Source organism: Microcaecilia unicolor, chromosome 8 (assembly GCF_901765095.1).
Source record: "Microcaecilia unicolor chromosome 8, aMicUni1.1, whole genome shotgun sequence".
Lineage (NCBI taxonomy): Eukaryota > Metazoa > Chordata > Amphibia > Gymnophiona > Siphonopidae > Microcaecilia > Microcaecilia unicolor.
Window position 1 is genome coordinate 49184489 of NC_044038.1, and position 20842 is coordinate 49205330.

Consider the following 20842-nt stretch of genomic DNA (forward strand, 5'->3'; position numbering starts at 1 on the left):
TTTGGAGGCGGCGCAAGAAGAGGGTGGGAGTGTTACTCCCTCCTCCATCTGACTGAGGTACGGGGGAAGTTTGCCACTAGACCACCAGGGTGGGTGGGGGTTGGATTTGTAGCCCATTGGACCACCAGGGATTTTCTTTTTGTGGGAGGGAGATTGGGGGGGCTGGAGATCCACCACATCTCCAGCCCCCTGTGGTCTTGTGTCGGGGGAGATCGTGGGGCACTTTGCTACCAGGGCCTCAGCGATTGGGGGGGGGGTCCAGGGGTCCAATGGATCCCCAGAAAACGGTGGCAGCACTATTCTCTGATCATAGGGGTGGAATACCGCAGAGCACATTTAAACCTAATTTAAATGAACTCTGCACTATTGCCTAGCATGGGAACTGTTTGCTGTGCCAGACCCCTCTGATCGTATGTGTGAAGGTAAATGTGGTTGCTAGTCTGGTAATAGTGGCCTCTAGCGCCCGTATTTACCATTGATCATTGGGGCCCTTGTGGTGTTGAGCAAGTCATCTAACCCTCTGTTGCCTCAAGTGCAAACTTAGGGCACTTTTACTAAAAGGCTTTAGAATCTGGGCTTAGTGTGTCTTAATTCTGGATTTTGCCATGTGCTAAGCCCTGGTTCAACACAGTAACATAGTAACATAGTAGATGACGGCAGAAAAAGACCTGCACGGTCCATCCAGTCTGCCCAAGAAATGTGCCACTTTTTTGTGTATACCTTACCTTGATTTGTACCTGTCTTTTTCAGGGCACAGACTGTACAAGTCTGCCCAGCACTATCCCCGCCTCCCACCATTGGCTCTGGCACAGACTGTATAAGTCTGCCCAGCACTATCCCCGCCTCCCAACCACCAGCCCCGCCTCCCACTACCGGCTCTGTTATCCAATCTCGGCTAAGCTCCTGAGGATCCATTTCTTCTGGATCCTCAGTAGTATTTAGGGCTTTTTATTTATTTATTTTTTTGCAGGCCTTGTGCTAATTTTTCCATTAGTGTGTGAGACTTGCAAAAAAATAATGCGAGGCACTTACTACATTCTGTTTAAGAGGTGCTGCGTGCTCCTGCATTAGCCAGTAAGCACACACTGATGCAAATGTGCTTGTGGATTAATGCTTGCACACCCATTTTCCATCCTTGACACACCCCCTCGAGACCATTATTTTGGAAAAATAGCTATGACGTACTTAGCATGTGCAATCAGGCAAAATACCACAAAATACGTTAACGAATTTTGTGGTGGCCTGAGTGTCATATGTTAAGGTTTAATGCCCGTTTGTTAAAGGGTTCCTTATGTTGTAATCTCTCTGGAGACAAAAATAAAATGCTTACAGTACCTGAATGTAACTTGCCTTGAGCTACAACCGAAAAAAGGCATGAGTAAAATCCTAAATCCCTTTCCTCTACTGCTCCAACATCTGTAAGATGCATTTCATCACCAGGGGTGACTCAACCATTAGGCAAACCAAGCAATAGCCTAGGGAAATAGCTTCTGGAGAATGGCAGAGAGCAACTGAGCAGTCCAGACAATCTCATAAACTCAAAGGAACAGTAGCACCAACTTTTACTTGCCAGGAACATAAGAACATAAGAATAGCCATACTGGGGCAGACCGATGGCCCATCTAGTCCAGTATCCTGCTTCCAGCAGTGACCAATCCAGGTCACAAGTACCTGGCAAGATCCCAAATAGTAGGAAGATTCCATGCTACTGATCCCAGGGAGAGTTGTGGCTTCCCCATGTCTCTCAATAAAGACTATGGACTTGTCCTTCAGGAACTTGTCCAAACCTTTTTTAAATTCAGATACACTAACCGCTGTTACCACATCCTTATATAAGTATTGCCACACTGGGACAGACCGAAGGTCCATCAAGCCCAGCATCCTGTTTCCAACAGTGGCCAATCCAGGTCACAAGTACCTGGCAAGATCCCAAAACAGTACAATACATTTTATGTAACTTCCTGTTTCCCCGAGGGCGGGACACAGCGAGGGAAGGCCCGACGCCAGCGAGGCGAGTTTCTCCTTTCACAGCACACACAGGGCAGACGCGAGGCGCTGCCTGTGTCGCTGCATGGATTTCTTTAAAAAAGGCAGGGTGGTGGCAGGAGAAGAGGGCTCTGTCGGCTCTCGACGGAGGGGGGACGGGACCGGGTTGGGGGGGGAGAGGGAGCTCAGAGGGGAGAAGGGGATTAGGGAGGGGTGGGGGAGCTCAGAGGGGTGCTCAGAGGGGAGAAGGGGATTGGGGAGGGGAGAAGGGGAGCTCAGAGGGGTGCTCAGAGGGGAGAAGGGGATTGGGGGAGGGGTGGGGGAGCTCAGAGGGGTGCTCAGAGGGGAGAAGGGGACTGGGGAGGGGAGTGCTCAGATGGGAGAAGGGGTCTGGAGCTCGAACTGGGGTCTGACAAGGGGGCAGGAGAGAAAATGGGTCCATGCCTGGGGCAGGTGGGAGAATGGGTCTGGGGCTGAAAAGGGGGGATGCAAGGCATGTGGTGGATGAAGGGGGATGGAACTGGGGGCTGAAAAGGGGCAGGGGCTGAAACTGTGGTGACTGGGGGCTTTAAAGGGGACAGGGAGAACTGGCTGGGACTGAAGCTCGGGACTGGTGAGAGAAAAGGGCTGGGGTTGAAACTAGGGGCTGAATAGGGGACAGGGAGAAGTGGCTGGGGGCTGAAGCTCGGGACTGATGGGAGAAAAGGGCTGGGGACTGGTGGGATAGTGGGGCAGGTGGGAGATGTGGGCTTGGGCTGGAACTAGGGGCAGGTGGAATAAGGGGGCTGGAACTGGGGGTTGAAAAGAGGAGGCAGAGAGAGAGGGGACAGACCCTGGATGGAAGGGGGGAGGGTGAGGGAGGGCAGACCCTGGATGGATGGGAGAGGGAGGGCAGACGGATTGAAGGGGCAGAGAGAAAGGGCATATGGTCGGTGGAAGGGGGAGAAAGAAAGAGGGCAGACTGGGGCAAATGGTGGATGGAAGGTGCAGAGATAGAGTGCAGATGTGGATGGATGGAAGGGAGAGAGAGGGCAGACAGTGGATGGAAGGGGCAGAGAAAGAGGGCAGACAGTGGACATTAGAGAGGGCAGACACTGGATGGCAGAGAGAGAGCGAAGACAGATGCTGGATGGAAGGAAGACAGTGAAAAGAAAATGAGGAAAGCAGAAATCAGAGACAACAAACTGTAAATAAAATATATATTTTTATTTTTTTGCTTTAGGATATAGTATTGTAGCTGTGTTAATAAATGTTTATAAATAGAACATGTAAATAAGGTAATCTTTTTATTGGACTAATTTTAATACATTTTGACTTAACTTTCAGAGAACAAAGCCCCCTTCCTCAGGTCAGGATAGGATACTGTAACAGTACTATACTGTATTGACCCGAGGAAGGAGATTTTGGCCTCTGGAAGCTAAATGTATTAGTCCAATAAAATGGTATTATTTTATTTTCTGTATTTGTTTTATTTCTATTTGTTAATTTGTAAAGTGGTGATTGGTACTTGTTAGTTTTTTCAAATTTACATCTACTGTCTTTATATTTTGCACAGTACTAGGGGACATTTTCTGTTTCTGTGGTGTTGCATTGTATGCAGAGTCTGGCATCGGGGGTTCAGTTTAATTTTTGTCTAAATAGAAAGTTTATGATTACTTATTCTATAGTGGATTAGGGTGTATCTGTGTTTGTGAAAAAGACATACTGTAGCTTTCGGTTGGCATTGACTGTGCAGGATCGACGATCTGTACTAATCTGTCTGTTTTCGTTTTACAATAGGTGAATTGATGTTCTAGTGCTCACTGTAGTGTTTAAGATGTTTTCCTTTTCCTTGTGTAACTCGTACAAATTACTGCTTATGGTATGGTGGAATTGCTCTATAGGTCCTGAGTGTTTTGTATTCTCGGTATGCCTAGTACTGGATTTGGGGGGGGAGTGTTAAAAATGACCGGCCCCGGGTGTCAACTATTCTAGCTACGCCTAGCTAAGCCATCCAAACCTTTTTAAACCCTGCTATGCTAACCGCTTTTACTACATTCTCTGGCAACAAATTCCAGATTTTAATTACACGGTGAGTGAAGAAATATTTTCTCTTATTCGTTTTAAATGTACTACTTTGTAGCTTCATTGTGTGCCCCCTATTCCTAGTATTTTTGGAAAGAGTAAACAAGCGATTCACGTCTACCCGTTCCATTCTACAAATGTATACATGTAAATGGAACATATATTTAAACAACAGATTATAGAATGAGGGGGATTAGGTTTATATTTGCAAAACAAAGGTTAATATTTAAGATTATGATGTTTAAATGTGCATTTTATAGGATTGTTCTAGGAGGTATGGTTTGGGAAGATCATGATTGTTGAGTTTAATTATCAAAATCTTGGGAGAGAAGGTGCTAAGGGTGATCTAATTTAGATGCTTATTGTTACTGAATAGTATGTAGTCAAATCAGCGCCCAGATCATAATTAGTGCCAATTTGCTTGTTAGCTCCAGTCATTAAATCATTGGAGACCATGAACTAATTATTTTGGGCACTGATCTGGGATCCACACCCAATTTGGACAACCTTTCTAGAATCCATGAGTGTGTGCCACTAGTCTAAACATTTACATGTGTAATTGTGGCACAACTGTTAGCACTGGTATTATAGAATTACCCTGTAAGTGTGTCTTTCGTGTCTGTCTGTAATTTTATAACAGTGCATGTGCTGTGCCTCTCACACTGACTCCCTTCTTGCCCTTCCAGGACCTGGAGAAGATTAAGACTAGCCAGTCTGTGCAGAATCAGCAGAACACGGCAAACACTCTGTCTGAATCAGAGAAGCTGATCACTGTGCTGGAGGCGGATGCTCAGCAATCCCGCCGTTTGAACCATCCACAGGGGGACATGATTGCTGAAGAGTGAGTGTGCTGCTTTTGTATTCTTTTGAGAGGATAATATGATGGCTGAGAACTAGGGAATCCACAGTTCGATTCCTGCACCTGTAACCTTGGACCAAGTCAGTTTGCCTCCTTTATGTCGCTCTCTAAATGGGTACCCAAGGTAAAGGGAGGTAATTAATTATATAATGGAGTGCCAACATTTAGGTGCCATTGCTGTGGGTGGTGATCCTATTGTATAAGAACACTTAGGACCCAATTCTGTTAATGGTGGCCAAATATGGGCGCCAATAAAAATGCATGCTAAGCGCTATTCTATAAACTGTGCTTCAAGTGAGGTGCCATTTAAAGAATATTGCTTACCACCGAGCTACAGGTGCGAGGTTTTACACCAAATGAAATCTGGTGTAAATTTGTGCCTAAATTAGGCACAGATCTTCCTAATTCTCATGCAAATTTCAGGAACGCCCCTGACCCACCCATGCCCCTCTCATGGCTATGCCCCCTTTTTGAATCCACGTATAAAAATATATATGTGCATTAGCGACTAAAAGATGCATGCGTAAATTTTAATTATTGCCAATTAGCACCAATAATTGATTGTAAGCACTCAATTATTGGCACTAATTGGCCCATTGTTCAGTTAAACTGCACATACAAATTGGGTGAGTGCCCAAATTTGCACACGCAATTTTGAGTGCCATGTATAGAATTAAGGGGTTAATGCGTAACGTGCATAACATGATATTCTGTAAGTTACATGTAGTGTTCCTAAGCTGAGCGGATGTCCTCCTACAGCATTGGTGCCAGTGGGGGGCGCTGTTTCACAATCACATTTTCAATAATGAGGGACAGGCAAGCTCTGCAGGACTCCAGGGAACCTGCCTGTCCCTAGTGATTGAAAACACAATATTGAGCACCGCCCCCCAGTGGCAGCAGTTCAGTTGGAGGACTTCTGCTCAGCTTAGTGGGAACAGTGCCTATGACCTGCCCATGTCCTTCTAACAATTACACACTATGAGAGGACTTATATAAATGATGCCTAAAGGTGGGCACCAAAAAAACGGACTCTAAGCTAGTATTCTATAATGGCAGAGTAGGGCACCAATGGACTGATAATCGGAAGCAAACGCAGGCACTAGAGGCTATTAGCACCTACGTTTGCTACCACCCCATGCTCGGAGCCCCTGAGCACGTGAAACAACGTCCATGTCCAGTACTACATCTCTATGTCCCTATACCTTCTCATTTTCAAATTCTCCCCTTATTCCTCCTTCCCTCATGGCCCCTATCCCCTCTTGTCATTCCTCCCCCAGGACCAGCATCTCCCTTCTTCCTCTCTTGCCCTCCCCTCCCCCTTCCATACAGCCTCTGCCCTCCTCTCTGTCCTTCCTTCCATCCAGCCTTTGCTCTCTCTCTCTCTCCCCCCACCTCTTCTATCCAGCCACAGTCCCATCTCTGTAACCCCCAATCCAGCGTCTGCCCTCCTTCAATGTCCTCTTTCCATCCAGCCTTTGCTCTCGTGCTCTCTCTCCCCCCACCTCATCGCCCCATCTCTGTAATCCCCAATCCAGCTTCTGCCTCCTCTCTGTGCCCCCTCCTACCCTGACATCTCTGCCGCTTCTGCTCCTGTTGCATCTCTAGATCAGCAGTGACATCAAAAGAAAATAAACTCACTACGGTGCCGGACTCTCCATTGGTGCGGCTGCCGGTGCTGAGCCCCTGATGTCACTTCCTGTTCCGGGGCAGAGCAGGCAGCCTGCACCAATAGAGAGACCAGCCCTGTGGTGAGCAGTGTTGCCAGGTGGGCGGTTTTACCGCCCAATTGGGCGGTTTTCCGCAACCCGCCGCGGGAAATTTTTGCCTGCGGCGGGTTGTGGTTTTTTGCGCTTGTTTTGTGTCTTTTGGGTGGTTTTTTAAGCATTTTTTCGGTCGTGGGGGGTGGGGTTAGTGACGTTTTGGGCGGGGTTAGTGATGTTCTGGGTGGGGCCGATGACGGGGGAGGCGGGGCTGATGACGGCAGGGGCGGGGTTGATGACGGCGGGGGCGGGGTGATGACGCGAGGGTGGGGGTGTCAGGGGCGGGGTTTGAGTTTGGGCGGGTTTTGGGCTGGATTTGGGCTCGTTTGGGTGGGAAAAAAATTTTCCACCTGGCACCCCTGGTGGTGAGTTTATCTTCTTTTGTTGCCGCTGAAGATGAGGGAAGCAGCAGCAGCGGCTTGGGTGACAGCGGGATGGAAGTGGGAAAGTCCCGAATCAGGATTCCCAATTTTTTACTGAAACAATCACCCAAAACAAATCAGGGAATCGATTTGAAACGTGAATTGGACAGCACTAAAGCACAGTATCTGGTGCTTGGCCTATTCTAGAGAACAAAGGAAGTTCCTGTGTATCCCCCTGGAGAGCTTCCAGGTTTCGGGGGATTTCTGTGAGGATAGTTAACTGCAGCACATTTATGAAAAGGTCCTTAGGGATGTAGACTTTAGTATGATGTGTGCTGGTTTTCAGAGAGCCATTTCAGTGAGTAGTCAGATTGGCGGAGGGGGGTCTTATGTGAGGTGTAACTGGAAAAGAAGTAAAATAATAGTATGCACTACAAACTTAATTCCCCATTAGTAAAGCTAATAAATCACAAGTAATGAACATAAAATCTAAGCTGTAATAACTATCCACAAAGGCAATAATTTCTAATCTAGTAGACAAAATATTTTAGGAAATTTTTTCTAATACATTTAGAGATTATTGCCTTTGAGTTTGAGCTTAGATTTTGGGATCATTACTCAAAAGGAAGGGGCATCCAGATTTGTTCCAGATTCCTGTGAATAAAAATCCAATAGCTAGGACTCTAGGTTAAGGTTGGCCTCAGAATGAGGTGTGCACAAACTCTGTTTCCTAGTCTCTTCTGACTTGCAGCCTCTGTAAATAATCTGGAGCCTTGTTTCTGCAGCATCCGGCAGCTAAAGGAGCGACTTGCAAATCTTCGCATTAAACATGGTCAGATCTACAACATCAGCCCTGAAATTGCTGCTCCTCATGTCAACTGGGGTAAAATGATTGATGAAAAACAGGTACCTGTTTTCTTTGCTCCCTTTCTCAACAGCCACACAAATATCACCTCCCCTACAGCATTGGTCACAGCCGCACTCCTTAAGACAGAGTTCTTTCGTATCTGTTTATGGAGTTCCTTTCTTGTTTCCTTTAAAATTTGTATAATTGTGCCTGCAAAGTAAAGGCAGCATATCAAGTCCGAATTAAACTTAAACTTATTCTCCTCAAGACCACTAATACACCTGTACACAATCACTGATACACAGTAATGGGGTACCTCAGCTTGCACATACATACTGTATATACATTTACATGCCCATGTACACACACATGCCCTCCACCCCCTGACATACCCACCTACCCACCTGATCAAAGAGAAGCAGGTACAGGAACTTCCCTTCACTCAGATCCTGCCAACCCCTACAAACATATCACTAATAGAGGAGAAAGATGTATATTTCTCTTTCCCTCTCCCCAGTGCCGTAGCGAGGGTGCCTGACACCCGGGGTGGGTCGCCGCTGCGCACCCACCCCCCTGGGTGCAGGGCACGGCGCCCCCCCTCCGGAGCGCCCCCCCCCCGAAACGCACCCTACCTTTCAGCGGGGGGCAGGCAGGAGGGCCGATCCGCCCCCAGTGCACGTCACTGGGAGCTGCGTTGGCTCTGCTGCTTCCCTGCTTTCTCTGCCCCGGAGCAGGAACTTGTTCCGGGGCAGAAAGAGCTGGGAACCAGCGAGCTGACACCCCCCCCCCCCCAGCGCATGCACCTGGGGCGGACCGCCCCACCGCCCCCCCCCTTCCTACGCCACTGCCTCTCCCCACTGATGATTAAATACACACATCCACAGAAACGAACACTCTGCATTCAGGAGATGGAGATTCCTGGCTCTGCAGCTAATGCATTTCTCTCTCTTGGCTTTTCAGACAGCGTTGGTCAACAAGGGGTTTGCAAATGACCTGCCTAACCTTGAATACCAACTGGAAGAACATTGCATTTTCAACAATGAGGTGAAAGCCATTGGACCTCACATTGATATGGAAGGAGACAAGGTACGGGTGCTCACTTCCCCGCCCCCCCCCCCCGACACATTTCAGATAAAGTGAGCTTATGAGGTGACCAGTGTTATGGTTAATGGAAGGCCACACCTTGGATCTGTAATGAATCAGATTTGATTGCGATAGGATCGTTATCCCCCTTTCTAGGTATTTGGGGGTAGGGTGAGCTGATTTTCTGGTCTCATTTTTCTTATACTCTCAATTTCAAGCAGAATTACTCTCCCAGAATGCTTTTGGAAGGAGTTTAGAAAAGTGTGCTGATGTTTAAAAGTTGCTTTGACATTGTTCCGACCCTGATGTTGTATCTTATACCAGCCTGGAGTGTGATTATCATGCTTTGTTCCCTCTATTACTAGATCATTCCACTATCTCACTTTTTCCCCCTAAATCTTACTCTTCCAATTACATACTGAAATTGGCTTTTTTTTTTTTAATTTTTCAGGAGTATATCAGCAACCTGCAGATAAAGTATCAGAAACTGCTGGTAAGAATTTTTCCGTAGCGTCAGGAACAACACTGGGCATGGCTAAGGCGAAGTGTGAGATGTAGGCTGCAAATGTTGTGTTAGCCTCATGCATGTACCATGTCTGTAAGTGTTTTACGTAGTTTCATAGTTCAGCTAGGACACATTGGTTTCACATTTCTTTTAATTATCCCCAATTGTAGCTATTTTGGGTTTTGGTGGATAGTTCAGAACAGAGCCATAACTGTGTGTGTTAACGCCTGAGGCAGGGACGTGTATTTGCACATGCCTGCCTTGTTGAAATCTTCCTCTCCCTTCAGTGCTTCCACTTCAATCCCCAGTCCATTTCTTCTGTATTTCCTCTTCTCCTTTCCTCATCCTCACTTGTAGGAGGAGAGAACACTTCCTGGCTCATCATTGGCAGCTGACCACGTTTGCATGTTGGTCATTTTTCCACCTCCATGGGGTTTGGTGTTCTGAGTAGTGCCCCTCTTGTCCACGCCTAATTATGGACCCAAGTCCAGCTGAACCTCAGCAAGTTTTATTCCAAAGAAAAAATAATTAATTTGTGTCCTTAGAGCAAACTCCTACATCAAAGCTTATCTATTAGAATCTTGCCAAACTTGGAACGCCCAGTAATATCATTAATACTCTTTCTTTAAAAAACCAGATGATATATTGAAAAGGCTTGAGAGTTAGCCATATGGCCTTCACTGTTAAAATTCTACACCCTCCAACACTGATTGGCTACATTTTAAGCGGGCAGTTTGTAGCACGTTGAAACTTTATCTTGATAAAAGAAATGATACTTGAGGGGTTCTTGGGATGTATTTTCAGCACTTGCCATCCAAAGTTATATGAGCAACCCTGGTTTTGGGCTGAACATCAAGATAGAGTTAACCAAATTTGTCCAGTTAGAGAGTTACTTCTATAAAGGGGTGCCTGCAACGTGCCTAGCTGGAGCCGAGTCTATAAAGAAAAACAGACGCCTACTTTCTTTATAGAATTCTAGCATAACAGACCAAAACCACACTTAGGGGTTGATATTCAAAGCAATTTAATAGGCCAGAAATGGCTCCTGGCTGGTTACATTGCCTGTTCGGGGCTCACCACTAATTTTGCAGCACTTAACCGGTTAGGAAGACTGAAAACAACCGGCTAGCACCAAACTGAAAAGAGACAGCTGAGAGGAGATATGATTGAGGTCTATCAAATGAGTGGCATGGAATGGGTAAAAGTGAATCGGTTTTTTTTTTTGCTCTTTCAAAAAGTACAAAGACTAAAGATACACTCAAAGAAATTACATGGAAATACTTTCAAAACAAATAGGAGAAAATGTTTTTTTTCACTTAATGAGTAATTAAGCTCTAGAACTCTTTGCCGGAGGATGTAGTAACAGTGGTTAACGTATCTGGGTTTTAAAAAGGTTTGGACAAGTTTCTGGAGGAAAAGTCCATAGTCTGCCATTGAGACAGACACGGAAAGCCCTGGGATTGGTAGCATAGAATGTTGCTACTATTTGGGTTTAGTGCCAGGAATTGTGACCTGAATTGGCCACTGTTGGAAACAGGATACTGGGTTAGATGGACCATTGGTCTGACCCAGTAGGGGAATTTCTATGTTCTTGGCCAATATTCAGCTCTTAACCAGCCAAGTTAACTAGATAGGACTGCATAAAAGTTAGTCCTGTCTTTATGCGGTAACCCATAACCGGTTAAGTCCTGAATATTGCCCTTAAGCTGCTATGGTTTTCTGGCCCCACATATCTGGAAATTCAGTGTCGAAGGCCGGACATTGCCCTGCATTGGATTTCCAAGGTATAACACTGGCGGTGGTCAGCAAAACACTGATCGCTGCTGGATGAATATCAGGCCCATGAATGTTACATTCATGCGTGCAAGTGCTAATATTCTATAATCTTAGTGCACGAATGGTGCTTATATTTAGGTGCTATGGTTTGAGAATTAGGGGGATAATGTATAGCAAGGCCACAGAACCTAGGAAGCCAGATGTTCAGCCAATAGTCTGAATTGTTTTCAGGCGGTCACCTTACTTGTTTTACTGGACCAACATTCAAAGCCAATTATTTGTTTGCTGGTTGCAGTTAAACACATAATTGTCTTAAATCAATACATTTTGAAATTTGGGCCTGCAGAATAGACAGAGTTGGGGGTCTCAGCTTTGCCATGATAAAGCAGGAAATTACAGATTCAGTGGTAGGGTATAGAATTAGTATAATCATGGGAAATGAGGGGGCTGTGGATAATTACCAGCCTACTTTTTGAAGCCAGTACATGGTTGACTTCTATAATCCAGTTTCACTAGACAGTAACTGTGAAAGAAGTAAAAAAAATTAGGGTCCAATATTCAGCTGGCGGCCATCAACCTGGAAATTCAGTGCTGGGCCATGTCTACGTACAGGCATTGATTTTCTGGGTTTGCGGAGCCGGCTAACTCATAGCCAGTTAAGTGCGATATTCAGCACTAAGCAGCTATGGGTTTCCACATAAAGATAGGACTGACTTCAATGCGATCCTATTTATGCAGTTAACTTGGCTGGTTAAGTGCTGAATATTGGCACTAAACTGGTGAAGTGCCAACTCCACCCCTGAATGCCCCCCAAAATAGCTGATTTCCAGTTCAGTGCTAAGTGGTTATTTTTCAGCGGCACTAACCAGTTAAGTGCCACTGAAAATTGTTGGTTAGCCCAGCCAGGAGCTGTTTCTTGCCAGTTAAATCACTTTGAATATCAGCCCCTTAGATTTTAAGCGTGAACTTGTTCGTTAAGAATCCAGCATATTATACCATAAGGCAAGTGCATTTCATTTTTGAACATAGGTTTGTTTCCATTTTCTCCAGCCCATTCGTGACCAGTCCCAATAAAAACACCTATCATAATAATCCCTAACTGACCATCTCCTTGCCCCCTTCCCATTAATTCATACTCGTATTCATCTTCCTTGGATTGTATTTTCCAGGTACCCTAGACTTAGTCTACATACAATTAGGCCCAAACTCAAGCCTATTAAACCTGAACACGTCTAGCCTAGTTGGAAGGCAATGTGTGAATGCTGATTACCTCAATTGTAAAAATGTTGTTTCAATCAAAACAGATGATTAACCATATTCATTGAGCCATGCAACCAATTAGAATGAGTTCTGTATGTCCTTCCGTCTCTTCCAGTCTGGGTCTGAGCAGCGGCATCAAGATCTGAACTCCCTTCAAGATTACATGCAGCGCTGCACCAACGAACTCTACTGGCTCGATCAACAGGAGAAGGACCGCATGCAGTACGACTGGAGTGACCAGAACTTGGACTACCCCAGCCGGCGGAGACAGTATGAGGTATAGACCTAGTCATCTTCTTATGGTTTGTACACATGCACTCACACTCTCCCTAGTCAACTGACCTAGCATTTTTAAATTACTAAATGAATTTAAATTATTTTTTATATAATAATATTATGGTGCTCAGAGTGATCAAATGCCTCAAATCATCCGGTATGAATACCTAGTCTAAGCACTTGATTTGCAACTATCACTGCACCCAGTCACCACTGCCTACCTCAAAACAACGAGGCAGAAACCTTTCAGTGGAATAAAACTGTCAAGAAACAGTGTGTTTTAAGCCTGTAAAATGTATGGGATGTTTTCCTGTCTTAAATATGTCTGAAGTGTATTCCTCCTGTTTGGCCAGCAGGTGGTGCATATTTATGTTTAAAGCTGTTATAGAGGACTGATTTATCTTTCTTTTATTTGGCACACAGATAATAGGAAGTGCCTGTAGTGATGTAACCAGTTTTTATTTGAAACTTGACTGTTCTGGGCTCTGATTGGCCTGGAGTTTTGAAATTACCCAGCAGATGCTGGCTGTTGCTTCAGTTTCAGCTCTGTGAACAGCTATATGTCCTGATTTCTCCAGCTACTTTCTAGGAAGTATGCAAGTGTTTAGTTATTGTTATGATTGATCCTTATTTCAATTACCTGTTACTGTTTGCCAGTTGTGCTATTTTGTTCCACTGTTCAATATTTTTGTAAGAGAATAAACATAATGTCTGGACTGATAATGAATCCTGGTGGTTTGTGTGTTGGGTCTGTGAGTGCTTTCTGGGAACTGTGGGGCCACTGGGAGTGTGGTTTCAGTAACCTAGAAATCACTGGAGATAATTTGAAAGCAGGAGACTCACCCAGAGGCGGTTGAGACCCAGTCGGAGGGAGGAGGATGCTAGTGTAGAGCACAAGTGGCAGGTGCAGGCGGACCTGAGCTGTGCTGGGGACAGACCCATAAGTGGCCATGGGGTAATCCCAGGCAGGTGGCTAGGTGTTTTGTGACAAAAACAAAAAAAGCAAAAAAAAAACCATTACAAATTCCAGCATTAACTGATAAAGAATGGTCTCTAATAAACTGTTTCAAAAACAACATACAGCATCACTGCTGGAATAAATTCCACAACTTTTTAATGTACTTATCTTCCTATGGTGCGGTCAAAATGACTGTGCATGCGTCATACTCCAATCGATGTTCCATAGGTGATGTTGAGATACTTGTGTGAATAGTGAGCAAAAATTTTTTTAACTTCCAACCAGGATCCTGCTCCTTACACAGCTCTATGTTTCACCATTATTCTGGCATCTTCGGGAGAGCAAAAGTTTGAAACAAAGGTTAATCAATCTCTCTATGCGGCTTGCTGAGAGCGGGATCCTATGACTCCACTCCCCTCTCCTTGATTCAGAGGGCTGTGGATAATTACCAGCCTACTTTTTGAAGCCAGTACATGGTTGACTTCCATAATCCAGTTTCACTAGACAGTAACTGTGAAAGAGGTAAAAAAAAAATTAGGGTCCAATATTCAGGAGTCAGGGCGGGGAGTGGAGTCAAGGGTTCCTGCTCTTGGCAAGCTGAATAGAGAGACTGATTAACCTTTGTTTCAAACTTCTGCTCTTCTGAAGATGCCAGAATAATGATGAAACATAGCGCTGTGTAGGGAGCAGGATCCTGGTTGGAAGTTTAATAATTTTTTGTTCACTATTCACACAAGTATCTCAACATCATCTAAGGAACATCGATTGGAGTATGTCGCATGCTACATAGTCATTCTGACCGCACTGCAGGAAGTTAAGTACATTGAAAAGTTGTGGAATTTATTCCAAAAGTGACGACGTATGCTGTTTTTGAAACAGTTTATTAGAGACCATTCTTTATCAGTTCATGCTGGACTTTGTAACTTTTTTTGTATTTTTCAGTTTTTTGCTTTTTTATTTTGTTTTATTCCACTGAAATGTTTCTGCCTCTTTGCTTTGAGGTAGGCGGTGGCATCTGGGTGCAGTAATGGTTATAAATCAAGTGCTTAGACTAGGCATTCATACCTGGTGATGTGAGGCACTTGATCACTCTGAGCACCATAATATTATATAAAAAAATAATTTAAATTTATTTAAGTAATTTGAGCATTTAATGTTATTTGCATTGTAAGGAAGGCGTCTACAGTAGAAGCATTTAACATAAAGATACCTGGCATATTTTGTACCTTTAAATTGTTTTACTTGATAGCATTTTTAATGTCAGGAACCCCCTCCATCGAAAATATACACAAACATGTCTCCTATCCTAAAGCTTCAGGAATTGGGGGGGGGGGGGGGGGGGAAGCAATGTCTTTGAAGATGTCTTTTCCAGGCTCATTTTATGTTAGGACACTCCCCTGACCTGCTCCTCGTTAAGGAAGGGAATGTTTTGAAAGAAGAATTTCAGAGTACTGCACCAGTCAACTATAAAGCAAACAATTTACACTTTCTGCTTCTAGAATTTCATCAATCGGAACTTAGAACCCAAAGAAGACATCGTCAACAAATTGCACACGGAGGGAGAAGGGCTGGTGGAAGTGGGACATCCTGGGAAAAATGCTATAGAGGTAAATCCTGTCCCTTTCCTTACATCCCAGATACCTAGGAACTTCTCAGAGAGGTAAGATATCCCAATACGGAAGATCAATCCACCCCTTAATCCCCAGCAACTTCCCACAGAAGTACCTGTTGGATTATTTGTAGTAAATAATTAGCAGATTTTAGTACACACAGCTTCAGCTTTAGAAATGTTAATTTCTTTCTTCATCTCTCTCTCATTCACCCCTGAATAATTCACTGCTGAGTCACTTTAAAGTTGAAGTAACAAAACATCTGTTTACTCACAGTTTGTAGTTAGATTATAATCAGACAGGCTTATATATACATATTACTATACATTTGTATTATCAGCTCCTTCCATGTGCTTAGATGGTAATGGATGCTCACACCACCATAGATCCTCTCAGGTTAGGAGAGATCATGAGCTCCATGTGCTCCATGTGCTGCATGTGCTGTGTCTGTTGCATCTAACCCCCACAGGAAGTTGCATAGCTATGTGACCTCTCTAAGTAATTCACATCAGAGGTCACAGAGTAATCACAGAGAAATAATAGGTGACAGGCAATGCATGTAAAATACAATTACATTCCAACAAACCCCTTCTCATGCATAACTGTCATGCAATTATTTATTCATACAAAGTCCAAGCTTTATACGCAGATTCACAAAATGTTCTCTGGGTAACGGTTTGGTCATGATGTCAGCTGTCATCTCACTGGTGTGACAATATTGTAGACTGATGACCCCTTCTTTTGCCAACTCTCGCACGTTGTGGTATTTCGTTGCGATGTGCTTGGTACGTGACTGAACCTTGTCATTCTGTGACAGTCGGATGCAGCTCTGATTATCTTCCATTATCTGGATTGGTCTCTTTTCAGCTATTCCGAAATCCAGCAAAAGTTTTTCAATCCACATCAGTTCTCTGCACGCTTCCGATACGGCCACATATTCAGCTTCTGTAGAAGACAAACTCACAATACTTTGTTTATGACTGGCCCATGAAATGTGTACATTTCCATACATAAACACATATCCACTTGTGGATTTATAATCAGAATGATCCCCTGCCCAATCTGAATCACAGTAACATATTAGTTTTGGATTACTATTGGCTGAAATCTTTAATTTACAATCAATGGTACCCTTTAAATACCTTACCATCCTTTTAACTGCAGTCCAATCTGATTTGGTAGGTGAGCTGACCCTTCTGCTCAAAATTCCTACTGCATTTGCTATATCAGCCCTGTATGTGGTAGCTAGATATAAAAGCTTACCTATGGCTGATCTATATTGGATGTTATCTGGTAAAGGTTCTCTTACTGTTTCATCCTTCAGAAAATCAGTGATCATGGGAGTGCTTACAACTTGGGCATCTTGCATACCTAAACTTTCAATAAGCTCATTTATTTTCTGCTTCTGGCTTAGAAGATAAGAACCATCATTTTGTTTCTCAATTTCTATACCAAGATAGTATGACACATTACCAAGTTCTTTTATCTCAACATTGAGATTTAAACACTTTACAATGTCCTTGTACTCTTGCTCACTTTTGCTTGCAATGAGCAGATCATCAACAAAAGCTAAAATGTATGCATATTGTCCATTTGTGCACCTAGTGTACAAGCATTTATCTGCTTCACCTTGCTTAAATCCTAAATTTGTCAATATTTCATGCAATTTTTCATTCCAACATTTTGCACTTTGCTTTAATCCATAAAGACCTTTGTTTAATTTACACACTAGCTGTCTTTGTTTTGTATTTATGAAACCTGTTGGTTGTTCCATGTACAAGTCTTCAGTTATTTCTCCATGAAGAAACGCTGTTTTCACATCAATGTGGTTGACTTGCATGCCTTTTGAGACTGCAATGCTCAGAAGTGTTCTGATTGTCGTGTGTTTCACTACAGGTGCAAACACTTCATCAAAATCTTCTCCATATTTTTGAAGATATCCCTTTGCCACTAATCTGGCTTTATACCTTTCCACTTTTCCTTGTGCATTCCTTTTTAACTTGAATACCCATTTGCATCCTATAGCTTTCTTGCCAGGAGGTAATTTTGTAAGAATCCAAGTATTATTTTTATCCAATGCATCAATTTCTTCTTGTGCAGCTTTACGCCATTCAGCAGCTTCTTCTGCTGGCATTTTCTCAATCTCATCCCATGTTAAGGGCTCTTGAGCTTCTGCTGACTTTGTTAGGTAAGACAGTCTTGGGGGTGGAACACCTTTGTTTTCCCTGGATGAGCGTCTGACAACAGGTTGGTCTGACCTTTCCGCATCCTCTAAATCTGAGAGTTCTTCTCCAATTGATTCCCCTTTTCCAACTGTACTGTCTTCTTCAATGATCCTTTCTGTGTCTGCTTCCTCTGCCTGTTCCTCGTTAGATACAGATGAGTTGCTTTCAGACATCTGCCTTGGTATGGCATTTATATACACTGGCATGTCTATTATGGTTCTAGTTTCATATTCTGGATGATAAGGCTCATCTGGGATAATCCAGCCTTTATCAACCCTTTTGTTTTCATCAAAATATGTAACATGTCTTATGCCAACAATGCCAGTTTTCAGATTCAAAATTCTATATCCTTTGTGTCCTGGAGTATAGCCAACTAAAATGCCCCTTTCTGTTGTGGAATCCAGCTTATGCCTTCTTTGCTTTGGTACATGAGCATATGCTGTACTTCCAAATGTTCTTATGTGTGACAGGTTTGGCTTCCTACCATGCCATGTCTCATGTGGTGTGCGCTCAGCGCCTTTAGTTGGCATTCTGTTTTGTAGGTACACTGCTGTGAGAATGGCTTCCCCCCATAGTCTTTTAGGGAGATTGCTATCTGACAGCATACATCTGGTCATTTCCACAAGTGACCTAAATTTTCTCTCTGCAACAGAATTTTGCTCTGGTGTATAAGCTACTGTTGTGATATGTTGAATGCCTTCTTGTTCTAGAAATGTGCGCATGCTTTGTGAAGTGAACTCACCACCATTGTCGGTCTGAAGAACCTTTGGTTTTCTTTCAAATTTATTGCTCACCATGGCTACGTATTTCTTCAGCATGTCTGTGACTTGACTTTTTTCTTTCAGCAAATAGGCCACACAATATCTAGAGAAATCATCCAAGAATATTAGCACAAATCTGTTATTTCCCAATGATGGGATATTAAACGGTCCACATAAGTCACTGTGTATTAAGTCCAGCACTTTATTACTCCTATTTCCTGTGTATGCAGGAAATGAGGGTCTCACACCTTTTTGTGTAACACAGTCTATGCATTTCTCAATTTTACCAGCATCTGCACTTATCTGAATGCCGGTGGCCAGTTGCTTACTGTAAAGATCCTGGATCACCTTAGAATCACGATGTCCCAGGCGGCGGTGCCAGATTTCCAGACTACATTTACCATCATTCTTCCTTACTTGCGCCATATGTGAGGCTTCACCTGAAATGTTCAGCTTATAAACATCATTATGCATAAAAGCTTCAGCATACACTTCATCATTTTTAGAGATTGTGCACTTACTGTTTTCAAAATGAATCGCAAATCCCTTCTTATCTAATGTAGATACACTAAGCATATTGCAAACTGCTTGGGGAATATACAAGACATCATTTACAGGAATTTCTTTAACTTCATTAGACACTTTGCATTTTAAGAATCCAATACCTTTGGCTTGGATCTTAGCAGTCCCTGCGTTTGCAGTTTTAAGAATACCTTCCTCTGGACACATTTCCTGAAAGAAATCCTTACAATTGGTTAAATGGCATGTGCTCCCCGAATCCAAAATCCAAGTACTTTCATTTGAATTATTATTTACCATAGTCAAAGATTTTTCTGCCATTAGAAAGCCCTTGTGTTTATCTTTGTCCTTCATACATTTCCTGGTTTGAAAATTCTTTAGTTCCATTGGCTTAGGTGAGCTAGAGGGAGTGTTTTGTGTTTCCTTACACCATTTAGATACATGTCCCTCCTTTCCACATGAGCAGCAAATCAGCTTGCCCTTGGGTGGAGTTTTCCCATAGCTCCGCCTTCCTCTGTTCTTTGCCAAGAAATTTGTTTCATTTCTCTCTGACTGACTTTGAGAACACATCTCCTCAGAATCATTTATTATGCATTCCTGCCTTAGTTTTGATGTTGCCTGTTCAAAAGATTGCCCTTCAATGGCCTCATTTACAGACCTAAAAACATCAAACTTCTTTGATAGTGAGGTAAAAAGAAATGCTCTTTTCAATGCATCACACATGGGAATTCCAGAAAGTTCTAGCTTTTGAAATGAAGACATAAGATGCATAATGTGATCATTACATTTACTTTTATCCCTTAATTTGGTTTCATTCAACTCTGCTAACCAAATTGGTTGCTGCTTTGCATATGTAGTTGCATACATAGTTCTCAGTTTATATAAAATGTCCTTTGGTGTATCTTTTCCCTCCACTAATATGGCTTGTTTCTCTGAGAGAGCTTCCAAAAGCATGCACTTCACATAATAGTTTGCATTGTCCCATTCAGCCATATTTTCAGCTGTTCTGTCTTGGTCTAAGCATATACCTAATCTTTTTGCTCGAAGGAAACATATGAATCTTAATTCCCACTGCTGATAATTAAACTCATTTAATTTAGGCACCTTGAGAGAATAGAAAAATGGTGAATTTCTTCCCTCAGCCATTTTCTTAGCCTTCTGTCTGCTGTGTGGGGGGAGAGAGAGACAGACTGAATCTTTCCTTTAAAACTTAAGAGAAAAATGTGGCCTTTTTTTCTGCCTGGTAATATTTCTCTTCTTTTTCAATTCCTGGACCCTGGGCCCATAACCCTTTTGTTGGATTATTTGTAGTAAATAATTAGCAGATTTTAGTACACACAGCTTCAGCTTTAGAAATGTTAATTTCTTTCTTCATCTCTCTCTCATTCACCCCTGAATAATTCACTGCTGAGTCACTTTAAAGTTGAAGTAACAAAACATCTGTTTACTCACAGTTTGTAGTTAGATTATAATCAGACAGGCTTATATATACATATTACTATACATTTGTATTATCAGCTCCTTCCATGTGCTTAGATGGTAATGGATGCTCACACCACCATAGATCCTCTCAGGTTAGGAGAGATCATGAGCTCCATGTGCTCCATGTGCTGCATGTGCTGTGTCTGTTGCATCTAACCCCCACAGGAAGTTGCATAGCTATGTGACCTCTCTAAGTAATTCACATCAGAGGTCACAGAGTAATCACAGAGAAATAATAGGTGACAGGCAATGCATGTAAAATACAATTACATTCCAACAGTACCAACTGCCTGGCATCCATCCAGGGCCGCCGAGAGCCAGAGCCGGGCCTGGGACAAGGCCGCCCCCGGGCCCCCCCACCCACCCCACCCGAGGTCATCGTCGCCGCCGGGCCCCCCCTCCACCCGCTACTGGGCCCTGAACTAACCTTAAACGCCTCCTTCCTTTCCTTTCACCACTTTCGCGGCAAGCAGCAGCAGGGCAGGCCTCTCCTTCCTGCCGTGCTCCGC

General features: G+C 43.6%; 1 protein-coding gene across 1 annotated transcript in view; it reads left to right on the top strand.

The window, feature by feature from the left end:
• The window catches only part of LOC115476056 (periplakin-like), a 172100-nt gene that overhangs the window by 64579 nt on the left and 86679 nt on the right, over positions 1-20842 (top strand). The window contains exons 3-8 of the mRNA XM_030212182.1: positions 4737-4891; positions 7817-7937; positions 8839-8964; positions 9413-9454; positions 12618-12779; positions 15236-15343. Coding sequence (XP_030068042.1) covers positions 4737-4891; positions 7817-7937; positions 8839-8964; positions 9413-9454; positions 12618-12779; positions 15236-15343 — 714 coding nt within the window. The remainder of the gene's footprint in view (positions 1-4736; positions 4892-7816; positions 7938-8838; positions 8965-9412; positions 9455-12617; positions 12780-15235; positions 15344-20842) is intronic.